Here is a 17,054-nt window from a genome sequence, read left to right on the forward strand (position 1 = left end):
CAGTAAAACAAAGATATCCGAAAAATGAGTTTGGGATATAGTAAAAATAACTGCTTATTATTTAAACATTTGCTTTTTTACCTGCAGAGCCGTTTGAACAAATCAGTGTAATCAGTTTTGTCTTCTTTGATAGCTTTCAAATGACCAAGTGGTGAATCGTCATCTAAATGTTCAGGGAAGTTGATTGCATTCAAATCTTGCGAGCTGACCCAATGGAAAAGTATCCGAACCTAAAACACATATAATGTTTTATCTTTCGTCTCTTCTCAAATAAAAATAAATTAACCTTTTCCAGATCGGTTAATTTCCAAACGCAGAGCTCGTTCATTAATGCTGGAAAAGTAATGTTCATTGACTCCATGTTAATGGCATATTCTTCAAGATCGTTGAATAATGATGTTTCCCTGACTCTGCGCAATTAGGACACATTTATATGTGAGTTTCGATAGAAATCGCCATGAAAAAAATTCGGGTGCCAACTTGTACAAATCTGCTTTGCTTGATGATGGTGGATATGGTTCAGGTAGATCACTCATTACTGGCACATACTCTCTTTGATTTTTACTGTTATAAACCGTTGTCACGTGTGTCGCTGAACTGAAATTCTAAAAACATTCTATTAAACTTTGTATATTAAACAAATACGAAGTCAGTAGAAAGATACATATACCTCTTTCCTGTTTCGTAAATATTCTTCAAGATGTGTTCGGCGCTTTTCTTGGTTTCGTCTCTTGATTTCTTGTTCCCTGAAAATTTTATAGCTCGCATTTTCAATGCGAAAATGGTTGAACCTGAGTGCTTTATGGCTTTTATGCAAAACTTAAAAATTTATTTTCCTAATTTCCTTTTCGTGCAACCAACTGTCGATTTATTTGTGACATAACGTAAATGCGAAACATAAAGTATGACGGTACCTTTCTATATCCAAGCGAATAATGGCGGCTTTTGTCTCAAAGAATCCACATAAGGCATTCACTAAAAACACAATTTAAGAATAACGTAACCACGAAGCAGTTCAAAATATTATTGTTTAACATATAACGGTGTTTGAATGCGATGGCACCAAATTTAGTTTTTGATGAACTTTATCGAATAACTGCTGAAAGTTTGATGTACCGTTATTGCGCTGCTCCATTGTGCCTCTGAGATAACCGCAAAATGTTGCAAACGTTGTTTATGACAAGTTAATCTGACATTGCTGCTAAAACAACTTTCCTGCGTTCTAATGAAAGTCACGAATACTCATATTACATTCAGTAAAGGGTTGACCTTGTAATTACAAGACCTGGTTTTTAAAATCATCAGGCTACACCTGATATAGCTTTAAAAAGTTTAGAAAACCTGCGAATTTAAGAGTAATAGCACGTTTCAAAGATCGAATAAACAGCATTAAAACTAAGCTCTGGCAGAATGGTTACCAGCATGTCATTGATTTAAAATATCACACGATTCGAAACTGCATTGATCAACAAATTAATTAAGAACATCTTCGTGCAAAAGGCTACTACAATGACGAAAACATTGCAAAAACTATATCAATTTCTTATAGTGAACGAAACATTAGGTAAATTGTGAAATACTGTAAATTTGAATTGTCGAAAAAAATTTCCTGTACGATACCCTATCTTGACTGGAGCTACCTGCTAATTATTTGATACCAACTACTTTGTCGTTAAACCAACTGACTCGACGACTGTACGCGATCATAAGACCTGTAAACAAGGTCGCGTCAATCTTTAACCAAATTCGAAGTATTCCTGCTCCACGCTATGATGACTGCAAACTAAACTTGAGTGCCGCAGCAAACATTTAAGTGGCAAAAGCCAATAATCGCCAGACTTTGTCGACGTGATTCCTGCTACAGACAACACCAGGACGCTAAATACACGCTTGTAATTTTGCTAAATTCCCTCATTATATTAATCTCGTCCAAAATCTATATTTTTACTTACAAGATACCAAAATATATGCTGCAATAACATAACTTTTTATAAGTTCTTTCAGGATTTAGAAATATAAATTATTGTGTTATTTTATGCTGCCCAAGCACAACATCCATTACCCCTTCATCATTAAATCGTTTATGTGATAACGACATATACCTTAAACGTTTCACCAGGCCACAATATACCCCGCGAAACCACTGAACTCATGTAGCTCAGTTGGTAGAGCGTTGGGCCTGGTTAGCCCAGGGTCGTGAGTTCAAATCTCACCGGGAGCTTGATTTTACAAATCTCGCTCCGACTTGTCAGGAAAAAGTGGCAGATCCAGCTAGGCTGCAATGTCTTGGCTGCGAAGCCTGTGAACCTTATGATTTGTTGTAACTAATAGTAGGATGAAGGATATACGGCTTCAATACAATCCAATATTACATCTACGGTATTAAAAGAACTTAATATCTCAAAAACAAGTTCCATCTCTAATCTTTCATTGAGAAATAAAGAAATGCCTAAAAGTTTATTAAAATTTTTAAGAATAACCTGAGCAGCGCTTGCCGGTACAAAATACTTTTGTACAACATAGAAAAAGAGCACATTTTATGTCAGTATCAATAATTCGGGAACAAGCAATGCGAAAACTTGCAATTTACCTACAACTGTTTGCTATCATGAGTCACAAGATCACTCCCAAGCCTCTTACACCGAATCTTAAGAATAACCGTTTACCTTTAATCAGCTGCACTGATGAGACCTTACAGGTCGAAACAGAGCGTGTACACACCCTGCCTGCAGCTTTGCAATAATATGGCTTTTTTGCACATTTATTATTCATCATTTGAGTCAGAATTGTGTTAATTTGTGGGTCATCAGTCATTACAAAGTTCCCACCCATCAATTCACATTTCTCCTGTGCAGTGTTCGCATCCACAAGATTATCAGATAATATCAAAATGCTGTCTTCGACGACTGCAATTGTCTGGTTGCAGTCTGCAGAAAGTTATCAGAAAATATTTTGCGTGTAAGGTATACTGAAACTTACTGCATGCTGTGACATTGCGATAATAATAGATGGATCCACAAAAAATTGAAAACAAGTACTCTTCCCATTGTCACGTTATCCTAATAATGACTTTGTAACTAGTATTTGTTTAACAAATATCTTCTTTTTATCATAAATATTTGTTTCTCTTAAAACGAATTATACACTTGTCAGACCCTTACTTCAACTGCCACAGTGTTTTGACAACACATATATTCTTTTCTTTTCTTTGTGAACACGCCGTGAAAAACAGATACAAGAATATATATCCGTGTAAGTTCTGATGTGAAAACGCGCACGTAGAACAAAAAAGGAATTAATAAAACAACATTTTTTCACATTATCACGCAGACGATTACGCCAGAGTAGTATTGGATTCGGCGGGCAGTGATTACATTAACGCCGCCTACATTCCCGGTTACAAGAATTCTCGAAAGTTCATCGCAACTCAGGGACCTAAAGAGGAAACAATTATATATTTCTGGCTCATGGTTTGGCAAGAACATACCAGCATTATTGTTATGCTGACTGGTCTGGTTGAAAATGGAAAGGTCAGACCCCGACATTCCTAGCATACATGTCTATCTAACACTTTATGCACCTAACATTCGTATTGTAGTCAAAGTGTGAACAATATTGGCCAAACATCGGATCTCAGGATAAAATAAAACCTGGATTTACCGTCCAAATACCACAAAAAATACAAGTTGGTGGAACTATTCAACGGCAGATCATTTTGCTACATGATAAGGTGGTTTGAAAATGCTCTCATTTTCCATTTAGTTTTATACGTTGATTCTGCAGGAGAAACGTGAAGTGCCACAGCTTCATTACACAACTTGGCCAGATTATGGAGTTACTGTCACTGCAACAAATATGATCTACCTACGAAAGATGGTGGAAGACTTGCACACGACTAATGCTCCAATCATCGTTCATTGCAGGTAGTGCACAATTTGACATTATGAGCTGTTGCAATTGATGATAAATTGTGAGGCGATGTTTATGTGAATTAGCATTCCTAATGTAGATGAATTGATGATAAATTGTGAGGCGATGTTTGTGTGAATTAGCATTCCTAATGTTGATCATATGATGATAAATTGTGAGGCGATGTTTGTGTGAATTAGTATTCCTAATGTTGATCAAATGATGATAAATTGTGAGGCGATGTTTGTGTGCATTAGTATTCCTAATGTTGATCAAATGATGATAAATTGTGAGGCGATGTTTGTGTGAATTAGCATTCCTAATGTTGATCAATTGAGGATAAATTTTAAGGCGATGTTTGTGTGAATTAGCATTCCTAAAGTTGATCATTGACGATAAATTGTGTGAGTTTTTTAGGTAAGAGTTCCATTGGATTAGTTTACAAGACCTAAATGTCATCAAATTTCCTGACCAACTGATACCAAACTCTCCTTTGGATCAGTTAAAAGCAATCAAGGAAGGAACTGCGGACTACCCGCATGTGTTTCAACGATTGTGTCGGTAAGTATTCTATTTTTGAAATACAGCAGTTTTGCATAGCTTAGCGGAGTGTATATTTTATGCCAATCCTCATCAATGTCATGGAACTTGGAATGCTGTTCTTATCAACAATGAGTGAAGGTTTATTGACACCCATTAAAGAGCTAGAAATCGTGATGGCATTTATTTATAAGTTGCAAAACACAAAAACGTTTTTATTTTCCACCAAAAACACTGCCGCGCATATAAACAACACAAATAAAACTTTACAAAATTGGTCGTCGACACAACAAGAATACCAGAGATAAAAGGCGTCACACAAAAAAATATGACGTTACAATAGTTTTTATAGAAGCACTATTTGTTATGTTGATTTTTGTGATTAGGTTTGGTGAACAACCCAGCGAACGGGTTTAAGTATATGCACCTAACAAAAATCGCCGCGGACCTCGTTGATTACGTTTTGGTGAACACTAATCAAACTATCTTTGTTAAAATTTTTGAAATGTATTTATCGCTTTTTAGGACTACGTATGTATCAAGCATCAATGAACAGTTGCAGTGTCGTATCTAAAATTCTTGTGTCGGCCCACCTTCGTTTATGCCAATGCTATTTAAGCTGTGTGTCGCGACGACCTGGTACTTAGTTTTTAAGATTGCCATACAGTCCCTATTTTAAAGCTCTACATCAAATGTCCATCGTGCGTGGATATATTTTGTAATTCGGGTCATTAAAATACCCAACATGGACTCAATAGTAACTGATTAACGTTGCTCAATCTAAAGGCCTTTCTATGGAAAAGACTTTCTTGATTGGGAAATGCCCTTCAACAAATCCTGCGTAACAGAGTTAATTGTGTTTAACAATGCAATGGGTCATGCATGGGCGCCAGTGTTTTTGTTGAATGAGCGCAGATGAACAGGCTGTTGCCAGGGCGATTTTTAGCATGTTTGGGGCAGTTTTACTATGGTTTTCAGGGTTATTAGTCAGGCAGTAAATTGGAACAGTGCTGTTGAACATGTAGCTGAAAAACTACCCAAATATTGAGGTAGATTTTGTGGAAAAATGAAGCACAGAAAGTATTGCTGAATACTGCCCTTCAGGCAAATTTTATTTTATTTACGTTTCTCAACGTTTCGGCTGTTATGCAACAGCCTTCATGTGACCACTTTGCTAAACTTACATTCTTACCTCCTGATGAAGGCTGTTGCATAACAGCCGAAACGTTGAGAAACGTAAATAAAATAAAGTTTGCCAGAAGGGCAGTATTCAGCAAAAAATATGCCTGGCAGCATCAGTAACAATTTATTCACAGAAAGTATGGTCAATTTGTGTTTTTCTGTTAGTCCCGACCCTTGTCTAGGAATTCTGGTCAAAATTATATTCGAGATAGCTACTTTAACCGCTCCCCCATGGGCATTTTGCCCACCTGTTGGACATTATTTTGGCTAAAAAAGCAGAAAAAAGTGTAGGTTTGTTTTGTAAAAAAATGAATCACAGAAAGTACCCTCCATTTGCGATTAAGTGAAGCCACCAACCCTCTTCCACACAATTCATTACGAATTAGATGTCTTGTAACTGTTTTGAGGGCCCTAGGGCTCTTTGTACCCCAAATACCGAGCTTTAGAGGTCATCAGACCCGGAAATTGTTTTTGGCAAACAAGAGAAACTGTGACCAGGTGCATGAAGGCGAAACACCTCTAAAGCTCAATTTTCAAGATTTAATTGTGAGTGACGGCCTAAACCCTAAAGGAAGTAAGCAATCACACGCAATAGAGCAATAAATGTCATTACGAACAGTATCAATACTGCGATATAGCAAAACTATTTTGCATCAAATACAGACTCAAGTTGTGTTGTGACGTTGCTTCTTGTGCAACTGAGGAGTCGAATAAGGAGCGTTTACGTCGCGAGCCTTGTCAGAAAAGTACATTACAGTGAATCCTTCTACCATATTCTTTGTCTCATATCACATTTTAATAGCGATCCAACATGAAAAAAGGCCAATATTTTAAAGAACCTTAGAAGCAAAAACACGATCCCTTGTAAGGGCCGGCCCTAAATATTATTTCCTGCAACATAGGTCTCTCACGCGCCAAACAAGATCTTTTGGTAAAAATTTGCAGTAAGCACAGCTGTGGCATCGTTTACATCTAGGAAAATCACGACTGTCGACAAAATGCGCCCTCTCATACTTATTATCGACAGGCCCCATGACAAATACAGAAGTGCTATTTTAGCGAATAATAACTTGTATACTTCATGAAGAATCTTTGTTTGATAACAATTGCAAACAGTAAGCTCAAAACTCCATAGTGTTGTATTGCACCTTCACTAACATGTTTCAACTTTCCACACTTCTGCAAGCATAGAACTGTGGTGTGTTTTGTCGACACCAGTCATCAACAATCCCATTTTATTAGCAGCATTGTGGTTATGAAATTCTCCATGCATTCTTGAGATGAACAATGAACGAACATCATCCATGTAAATACACACGAGTTTGATGATGGGCATTGCGCTCAAGCTCATGCAAGGCTGCAGTGCAGTCCGTGTTTTAAAAGATTTGTACTTAATTCGAAGGCCACCGGCTTTACATCAAATGTGCATCGTACGCAGATATATTTTATAATTCGGGTTCTCATTAAATACCCAATATAGACTGAACTGTCAAGAGTAACTGATTATCGTTCTTTATTTTAAGGAAGTCATAATCTGAGCAATAAAAGTCATTACGAACCACATCGTAACAATACTTGCTATATAACCAAACAAGTTTTTGCATCAGACACAGTGTTCAGTTTTTCTGTGTGGTTGCAGCGTGAGTAGTTGATGCCATATCAACTTAACTGCTAGTTTTTTAAAAAAGAGTGATACTTTAGTGGAAGTTGAGTGGCAGATATTGTTTCCAAATCTATTAATGGCTTGTTTATCTATCGCAAATATTCCTAACAATTACCAACCTTTACCTGTGTTCATGGAGAATGTGTTTAGTAAGATCGAGACACAAATTTCGTTATATGATTATTTGTTGTTTGATTGCACAAGGAAAAAGTCGTCGTTTGGTAAAGTAGAATCATCTGAACAGAAGATGTCCCAAGAAAACTCCCAATCAGAAAACGATGATGGAGTTATTTTGCCTAACTTTTTTGGGGTCCTTGTTTATTGATTTATTTCTCAGTGTTCATTTGTGTTTTCAGGGATCGTGAAATTAGACTACGTAATCAACAAATCAGACAGAAATATCTAAATGAAAGATTGAGATCAAGAAAAGAGGCAATATTTTTGTTTTTGTGTACATAGTTCACTGATAATAAAAACTGTATTTTTTTAGAATTTCAGTTCCGCTGAACGTATGGAAGAAATCGTAAACTGTCAAAACGAGAAAGTGCTCATTCCCAAACCGGGCCAAGAGCCACCACCGATACCACCTATAAAAACAAAAGACACTTTGTATAGGTGATGATACCTATTCGTCTGTGGATTGAGATAAAATTATAATACGGCCGGGTGCTGATCTATCGTCCAATGCGACCTGTTGCATCCCATCACCTTCATTTACAATCGGCTGCGATCCAACGACTGAGCGTGATGGTCCGTGAAAAAATCACCATCACATGACGGGCGCTTTACGTGATAACCTCTCGGGTTTTAATCGTTGTTAATCCTATTTTAACTTCCACAAGCATACTTTAATTAGGTTTAACTATGTCTTTTGCGCTATAAACACAATTTGATATGTTTTGTAATTGATATTCAGTGAGCGAGGAATCACCGATTTATTTGATGATTTGGAGCAATTCGCCATCAACATGGATTCAGAAAATGTTACTTTTCCAGTTCTAATGAAGCAACCTTTTATTTGGAAACTAGCTGACCTTGAGAAGGTTAGGTTGTTTTTAGCTTTATTCAAGGTCTAATGTAAGTTTATTAGGTCAGAATATTGTTCCATTGGATCAGTTCACAAGACTTAAATGCGATCAAATTTCCTGACCAACTGATTCCAAACTCTCCTTTGGATCAGTTAAAAGCAATCAAGGAAAGAACTTCGAACTACTCGATGGTGTTTCAACGATTGTGTCGGTAATTATTCTATGTTTGAAATACAGCAATATTACATAGGTTATGTATATATCAGGAGGGGTAGAATAACTTGTCCTTCCCCATGTATGGTTTAATTTGCGAACAAAATTAATTTATGCGTTTTTAAGTGCTGCTGGAATCCATTGTAAAGTTATAGAAGGTTTCAAAAAAGGGACTCTTGGCTACTTTCCTGATCATTCATTTTCTGCCAATCCTCATCGTTTCCGTGGAACGTGGAATGCTGTTCTTATCAACAATGAGTGGAGGTTCATTGACACCAAATGGGGCGCTAGAGAATTTGATGGTAAACTGTTATAAATCACCAAAATCTTTACAAAGGCAATGTTTTTAGCAACAACACAAGAAACGGTATACTGTTCTGATGAGTTTTGGTTTCTCACTGATCCAGACAAGTTTATTTCAAGCCATTATCCAGATGAATCCGCTTGGCAACTTTTACATCAACCAATAACACTTGCCCACTTTGAGGTTTGCAAATATTTGTCATATGTTGTTCCTAATGTAATTAGAGTAAAATCGGACAAAGAAAACATGAATAAGATCTGCTTGGTGGTGCAAAAATGTAGCATTAAAACGTGTGAAAAATATCGTTCACATCGAGCAAAACTAAAACCAGATTGTTACGACCGTAGCGCGTTCTCGCCAAAATAAGAAAACACCGCCTGGACGTTTCTGGCACTTTTTAAACCACCGTATCAGCGCGTCACGCTTTATTAAATTTTAAAAGACGTTTAAAACTCTCATTTCCTAATGCAAATCGCTATCAGCAAACACATTTAATGTTTAAGTATTTCTTTAACAAACTTTTGTAAAATGACACGTTTATCATATTTAAATAAAAGTGGTTATTTTACATAACATTAAGAAGTAAACATAAATCATTCATTCAGTTTGTGAAACATCTAATTAACAATTCGAAGCACTTTATTTATTATTATTTCAACACCTTTATTGATAGGCGTCAGTTTTGAAAAATAGAATGTTTTACAAACTTAAACTTGAACTTTCATCCCATCAAAATGGAATGATAAGAACAGACGAGAGTGGATTTGTGAGGGTTACGCTAAAAACCAAACTGCAACAAAAAGATATTAAATTCTCATCGAGTCTCGAAGAAAAAGTTGAAAACAAGTTGCAGGAAGAAGTGAAGAAATCTGTTAAAGTTTACAAATTCTCGGACGAATTTGTAAGAGATTTTTGAAACAAAATGACTTTTTAACTTTTCCTCACATTTATTCATAGATAATTGAGAGTCGTCTTCCCCATCCTGGGCAATACATTTTAACCTTATATGGTGGTTTTTCGGTTGACGTTTTCGGCGAAAGCGTTTGTGAATACCAAGTAGACGGTTCAATGATGGAAACAATGTGAATGTTCTTCATTCAGTTACAAAACAACACATGTATCGATGAATCAACCAAAACCGTGAATCAGTATGAGAACAATTAGTCTGGCCCATATAGCACCAAACATTTTTATTTTGCACGGAAAGTTACAACGCACATAAACAATGGACGTGATACACAAAATACCGTCTGCCGTTGGATCGCGGCCTATGTCATTGTTACACTTGGTATGTAGGGTTTCATTGCATGCACTGTAATATATTCTTTATTATTGTCAAATTCCAGCAATATTTTTTTCGACTACCTTTGGGATTTCTTCCTAATTTTCCTTGTTAAATTACGTGATTCAAGCAGTTTCTGTCTGTCTTGTATTGGTTGTATTTTGACAAATATATCTTGAAGTGCGTATAAAGATAAGTTTTACCCGTAATTGTTTAACATTTATCCTCGTGGTGTCGCTGTAATAATGATGACACGTGTTTGCCTGTATATACTGAAATATCTTTGTATTCACGGAAGACTTGTTTTGTTTAGTTGGAATGTATGTTATCGCTATGATAAGCAACTGCTATTTCATCGGGAAAGCCAACTATTCGATGGTTTGGGTTGTTTTCCCATAAGCACCATTGAACTATTTATTTGGATTTAACTACTTAACAAATATTGTTACCATATGTCTGATTTCTGTACAATCAGAAATTTCAGACACAATAAGGCAACGTCCCATAGGCAATTGGTAAATATTACCGTTTGTTATAAAACCATGTCTGTGTTTACATATTAATTGTTGATCGAATGGTAAGTTTGTTTTAGTCACTTGAACGTTTGCTGCTGCACTCAAGTTTGGTTTACCGAAAGCCTAGCGTGGCGCAAGAATACTACGAATTTGGTTAAAGATTGACACGACCTTTGTCCATACGATTGCAAGCAGTAGTGCCGCCAGGTTACTAAAACGCAGCAAAAGTTCACAGTTAATTTATCAGGTAAATGAAGGTCTAGTAAAGATAAGAGTTAGGAATATTATTTTTATCTTGGCAATCTAACCATATTTACGACAGTTTGTCAAGTGCCTACTGTAATAAAATCTCAGCACGTATGACGTCACTGAAGTATTGTGTCAATCTGTTCTGGCTTAGTTTGCTACTGAATGTAGTTTGTTAGTATCTGTACATGTTCGACTGTATTCAGAATTACGATTCATTACTCATACACTTCCTGTGCTTTCCAAAACATTCGATAGTTAAATACGCACAATGTTAAGTTTAATTAGTTTAACGTAGAGTTTCCTAAATGGTGCGACTTTCACCTGTCGTATTGATAAAAACTAATTTTAATAAAAAGCGCATTCGTCTCCAAAAAAGGTCAACACTAAAGACGGTCAAGTATTTGAGATGGGTCGTCATAATAGTTTGTAACACATATGAGTGCGTACATTGCATTACGCGTAGGCTCATTTGTAATTGTTATGCAAAAGCAGGGTTTCGGTTTTTGTTGTAACGAAGTTGCATTAAAAATAATATTTTTTATATTAGAAACAACATTTGCAATTTGGGAAAGTTCCTTGCATCAAAATGGAGCAACGCAAAAATGGTAGGCTATTAGTGTTTACACTAAAATTTACAAATTATTTTGTTTAAAAAAAATTTGGGCCTATCTCAAATTTATGGTTTCATTGCATACACATAGTTTTATTTAAATCTGGAACTGAAATGTTTTGTAGTAATTCACTGAATATCTTTTTTGATTTAGTGCAAGAATTGCGTGGATATTTTGATGCAAAATCTGCCAATATTCGAAAGGATATAGAAAGGTGACGATATGGGTTGTGTTTTATTTTTACGAAATATATTTTATGTAAGAGCCCAACCATATCTAAACTAAAACAGCAAATATTGCTGAGTTGTCCTGGAAGAAACTAATGGGGGCACATTCCTCCCTACAAGCTCCTGTGAAATAATTTAAAGAATATTTTTATTCAGAGAAAAAGAAATCAAGTGACCAAACCAAGAAAGACGTCGAAAACATCTTGAAGAATATACAAAACCGAAAAGAGGTAATTGTATCGTTTCTGCCGACTTTGTATTTGTACAAAGTTTGATTATAAACAAATACAAACTTTATTACAAAAAATATAGAATTTCAGATCAGCGACACATGTGGAAATAATTCACAACAGTGAAAGGCAAAAGGAGTATGTGCCAATAATGGGTGATCTACCTGCACCATTTCCGCCACTAATAACTAAGAAAGAGTTGTGCAAGTTGGTAAAATAAAATAATAATATGAATTATGAAAAATAGCCATGCACAAATGATTTATTGTGTTGTAAGGTTTTGACAAAAAAATCCATGTGCTAAGATTGCTCACAAGATACAATTTATTTGCACAGGGACAAAGAAACTATATCTTTATTCAGTGACTTAGAGGAATATGCCATTAACATGAACTCAACCAATGTTACATATTCAGCATTAATGAACGAACTCTTCGTTTGGAAATTAACCGATCTGGAAAAAGTTATTTATTTTATTTTTGATAAGCAATGTGGAGACCTTTTAGATCGAAACAGTGACCATCTGTCTGCAGCTTATACACAATTCATTACTAAAAGGGAGTTTAAACATTATTATATGGTTTAGGTTCGGATACTTTTTCACTGGGTCAGCTCCCAAGATTTGAATGCAATCAACTTTCCTGAACACTTAGATGACGATTCGCCACTTGGTCATTTGAAGGCTATCAAACAAGACAAAACTGATTACTCTGATTTGTTTCAACGGATCTGTAGATAAACAATTTAGGTATCTTGCCACAATATACCTGATTTAACCTCTAAGCTCCTGCACTCAGTTGGTAGACTGTTGGGCCTGGTTAGACCTGATTTTTCAAATCCACTAATCGGAAAAAGCGGCCGATTGAGTCAGGCTGCAATGCCTTGACAGCGAAGGCAATATACATTGTGTTATCTATTGGATAGCAGTGATCGCGTCTGCGCAGTTAATCTTGTCTGTTATGCATTGCATGAAAAACTTTTACAGGGTGTGTATAAGCATTGCGAGTTTGGGAAAAAAAGTTTGTCGCAACGTTTAAAGTATTTCATCTTTCCAAAATAGCAAGAGATTGTTTGTCTACAAATTTAAAACAATTCATGTTTTTTTACTAGGGCTGCCGCAATTCATTGCGAAACAACAGAAGGTTACGCAAAAGGATTTGGATACTATCCTGACCATTCATTGTCTGTTGATCCTGACAAATTCCATGGAGCGTGGAATGCTGTACTTATCAACAATGAGTGGAGGTTTATTGACACCCATTGGGGAGCAAGAAGTCGTGATGGTATTAAGGAGGTTTACTGACATTGTAGCCAAACTACATCAGCCACTTTTTTGGATTTAAAAGCAAGCTCCCGGTGAGGTTTCAACTCCCAACCTTAAAATGACCAGACCGAACGCTCTGCTGAGGGTATATTGTGGTCAAAACTCGTAGGTGGAAATCCCAGGGAGTTAAACCCTCACCAGGAATTTTAGTCCGCCCTAACATGCCCCGTGCGCGCTTTTGACCATTGCTACTGCATATAACGAATTGTATTTGGTTGTGTTTGTGGTTGGTGAGGGGGATTCCACCCATTCCAATTCTTCGGGTTTTATTTGAACTGCTGTCTTACGTTTGTGTCATCTTCAGTAAAAGATTACATATACCTGATTGTTGTCAGATGTATGGAGATTTAGTCGCACGAAGGAGCAAGTCACGTATAAACAAATACCAATATTACAGATGCAGTTTCGTATTTCGTATTAATATTACACTGTGTTCGCTACACTATTTAAGTGTTGTTATTTTTCCCTAAAACTGGATAAAATCATTAGGTACTCTGTTCACAAAAAGTCTCATTTTTCTATCAGAAACAACAAGAGCATTTACGTACAAATTTGAAGAGTTTTGGTTTCTCACTGATCCAGACATGTTTATTTCAAGCCATTATCCAGATGAATCCGCTTGGCAACTTTTGCATCAACCAATAACACTTGCTCAGTTTAAGGTAGAAAATTTGTACTTGTTTTAGTATGTGGACATCTGGATTCGCCTGGCCTGTATGTTTGGGTGATACATGCAAGATATAACAAACAGCGTTATCATCAGGGGGTTCGTGCTATCCCCTTCTTATAACTTGCGAACCGGTAGTTCAATGGCAAAACTCCTTAAATTGGTTCCATCTTCTCAAAAAGGAAAGCAAGAGCTACAATGCTGTTTAACGGTAATGTTATTGTTGTTCCCTTCTTCCTACTGATCCCCTCTTTACCTTGACGCTTTTTTGTAAGCAGTTCATTATAGCACTGATGATGAACCCAGTAAGAGTTCGAAACGTTTACTTAATATGATAAACAGCATTGTGGCTCTGGCTTTCTATTTTAGACTTGTCAACTCCAGATATTTCGCACCTGGTTCCATCTTATTCTAACAGAAACTCTTCTTAACACTTTTGAGTATCGTCACTGGTTACAAGCCAGATATTTTAAACACTGCATTTGAATTCCAGTTTTCTAATAGACGGCTCCAAGATTAAATCCGACACTGAGTGAACGAAGGAGAATACAAACTACAAACTAGTCATGTATATATTCAGTAGTGTGTGTTGCCGGTAACTGAAACGTATACTTGTGCATTATTTTCCACTCTTATACAAGCATGTGATCCATAATGTTCGGTAAGCTACTTACAAAGCAAACTGTTTCGACCAATAAGATCTCATCAGTGCAACTGGAGGGTGTAGTTCTGGACTAAACGGTAAAATTTGTCACGCGTTTTATCGCTTTCGCCTCGTTTAACTGTTGCCATCATGTTAATAAGCAATCTGTCAATAATATTATCATGAACTTATACGACTGTTTGCAACATTCATCGTGGCTTAACTGAAAGTGTATGTCTGAAATCGGACAAAAAATGATGTAACTTGTCAATTTCAGGAAACAAAACGTGTCTTTTTGTGATCTGGATCTGACAGTTTTCTTGAAGTTCAATTGTACGTAAAACACTTGTCGCCACCTAAGTTGACATAGAAGCCACGTTAAAAACGCTGACATGTCTGCAGGTGTAATTAAATACTTTTTAATTTTGTCTGCAGTTGATATAACCTGATGCGAAGTAACTATGAACTTGATCAATCATTGACAAGATTGATTAATCATCTTTGATGTTAAGAACATGCTTAAATTCCCGAAAAGAGCGTAAGTAAACACCGAGTCCCATTAGTAAACTTCTTTACATGGGAGAGTCTCGTTTACGTAGTGAAAGTAATCGTTGCGACCTTCGCTACAGCGTATGGAGATAGCCTGCTATTTTGCTCGTTTCGTCTAATAGGCAGAAACACTTGTTCCAGTAAAATATTTTAACCAGTAAGATAAAAAAAACTTATTTAGAATACAGCTTCATAAATTTCGTCATTAGATGCATCCATGCCGTAGGTAAGGTTATTTTTAAAGCAACAGTGATATGAAGTAATAAATGTCTAACCTGGTTGCTGAAATAAACATTACAGCTTAATGTATTATTTCATTAAAAAACACGTAATCCTGAGGTACAAGGCCTACGGTTTTACATAACGATTTTTTCTTGGCAATGAAATTTCGTGCCGATAAATCTAATATTATAAACTGTAGAACCAGGCGTGCTATTGTATGCTGCTTTTTCCAGGCTTTATTGCTCATACACGATGTTTGTGACGAGGACCCTATAAGGGCATAATAGCTACACTGCTGAGACATATCAAGTCAAAACAGTTTGAACTGTGCGAAAATGCAGTTCACGGATTGTGACTCAAGGGTTTCTCCTTTCTGTTTTTTTTTGTTACATTGGTGCAAGCGGTAGATACCGTTGGTCACAATCTGCACTCGATTCATTGTGATTGGCATGTATGCTTTAATTGTTTAGTTTATAGCAATGTACAACCGTTTGCTTAATATAATATCTTTTGCAACATACAAATAAAGTCTATTGCGGTTATTTTACACTCGTTTATCACACAACAATGCACCATCTATTTGTTTGTTTTGTTCTTAAAGAGCCTCATCTGATTTTTTCATCGTTGATTAATCATGGTCGGATTTTTTCGCCCGTGTTCGGTCATGCGCAACCACCTTCAGCGATGTGTGATAAGGTTGATCAGACCATCACAGTTTTAAGACAAAGTAACGTTGCAAGGGTTTGTCTATTATTAAACTTCAATACCGATTAGACTTTAGTGCTAAACGTCGAAATTTCAAGTAGCATTTTAAAGGAATATTTTGACAATGCATAATTTCAAGCACAAACGTGGAAGTGTATTTTTGCAACTAAATCGTAATATAACAAAACTAATGACAAAGCAAGATTTAAAATTTGTCAATAGTTGCAAACAATTTGTAACAGTTTGGCTATAATCTGATTTAGTTGTTAGAGTGCTTTTTCGTGCTACATTAAAGGGCTATTACTTGATTGTGCACAGGTGTTTCATTCAGGCAACATGGTATCTGGCGTGAACACCGTGTAGCCTCTTGTTTTAGCGCGTGATCATGCGCTTTGTTTGTTGACTTTTCGAGCGTTGCCCTTCGACACTGTCAATTGATTTGGAATACTTTAACCCAAGTATTATGTTACCTGGCTAACTGCGGAGTCCATGTTAATTCAGTTTTGAGATATACCTCGTTAAATAGATCAAGCATGTTTTCCATGTATTCCCATGCACAACAGTTTTTCCTGCAAGGTTTAGTTCTTTTCAATGCGATCTACCATAACATATGCCAGAGACACAAACATGGCTATTAACAAATCATGTAAGGTTCAGTTGCATCACAGCCAAGCTGGATCAGCCACCCAACAAGTCGAAGCGATATCTGAAAAATCAAGCTCCCGGTGCGGTTTGAACTCACGACCCTGGGCTAACCGGGCCCAACGCTCTACCGACTCAGCGGTTTGCTTGACTGCGCTATCGACTATTGATCTGAGCTTCGGCAGCTTAGCGGTTTTACAGGGTATAGTGCGGTCAAGGTACACTGGTGCACAAGTCCACAATTTGCCAGGGGATCTTTACATGTACTTATACGGATCTCCACCACCACTTGGCTGCAATGTCAGTGAACCTTATGATCAAAATACGTGAGCTGAGATCGCCAAATATA

General features: G+C 36.6%; 1 protein-coding gene across 1 annotated transcript; it reads left to right on the forward strand.

Annotated features, from left to right (window-relative positions):
* The first annotated feature begins 11,471 nt into the window (after positions 1–11,471).
* On the forward strand, positions 11,472–14,430 carry LOC145907185 (hillarin-like). Its single transcript, XM_082994616.1, has 7 exons — positions 11,472–11,490; positions 11,650–11,710; positions 12,290–12,416; positions 12,540–12,670; positions 13,064–13,236; positions 13,803–13,939; positions 14,314–14,430. The coding sequence occupies exons 1-7, from the start codon at positions 11,472–11,474 to the stop codon at positions 14,428–14,430; spliced, it is 765 nt and encodes a 254-aa protein (XP_082850742.1).
* The last annotated feature ends 2,624 nt before the right edge of the window (positions 14,431–17,054 follow it).

Source organism: Ascidia mentula, chromosome 6 (assembly GCF_947561715.1).
Source record: "Ascidia mentula chromosome 6, kaAscMent1.1, whole genome shotgun sequence".
NCBI lineage: Eukaryota > Metazoa > Chordata > Ascidiacea > Phlebobranchia > Ascidiidae > Ascidia > Ascidia mentula.

What these genes read in the sequence shown, in the direction of transcription:
- LOC145907185 (XM_082994616.1), top strand. An exon ending in GGGAGCAAGAAGTCGTGATG is followed by an intron (nt 13,237 to 13,802) that starts GTATTAAGGAGG and finishes TTTTTCTATCAG; the next exon opens with AAACAACAAGAGCATTTACG. An exon ending in TAACACTTGCTCAGTTTAAG is followed by an intron (nt 13,940 to 14,313) that starts GTAGAAAATTTG and finishes TTTCTATTTTAG; the next exon opens with ACTTGTCAACTCCAGATATT.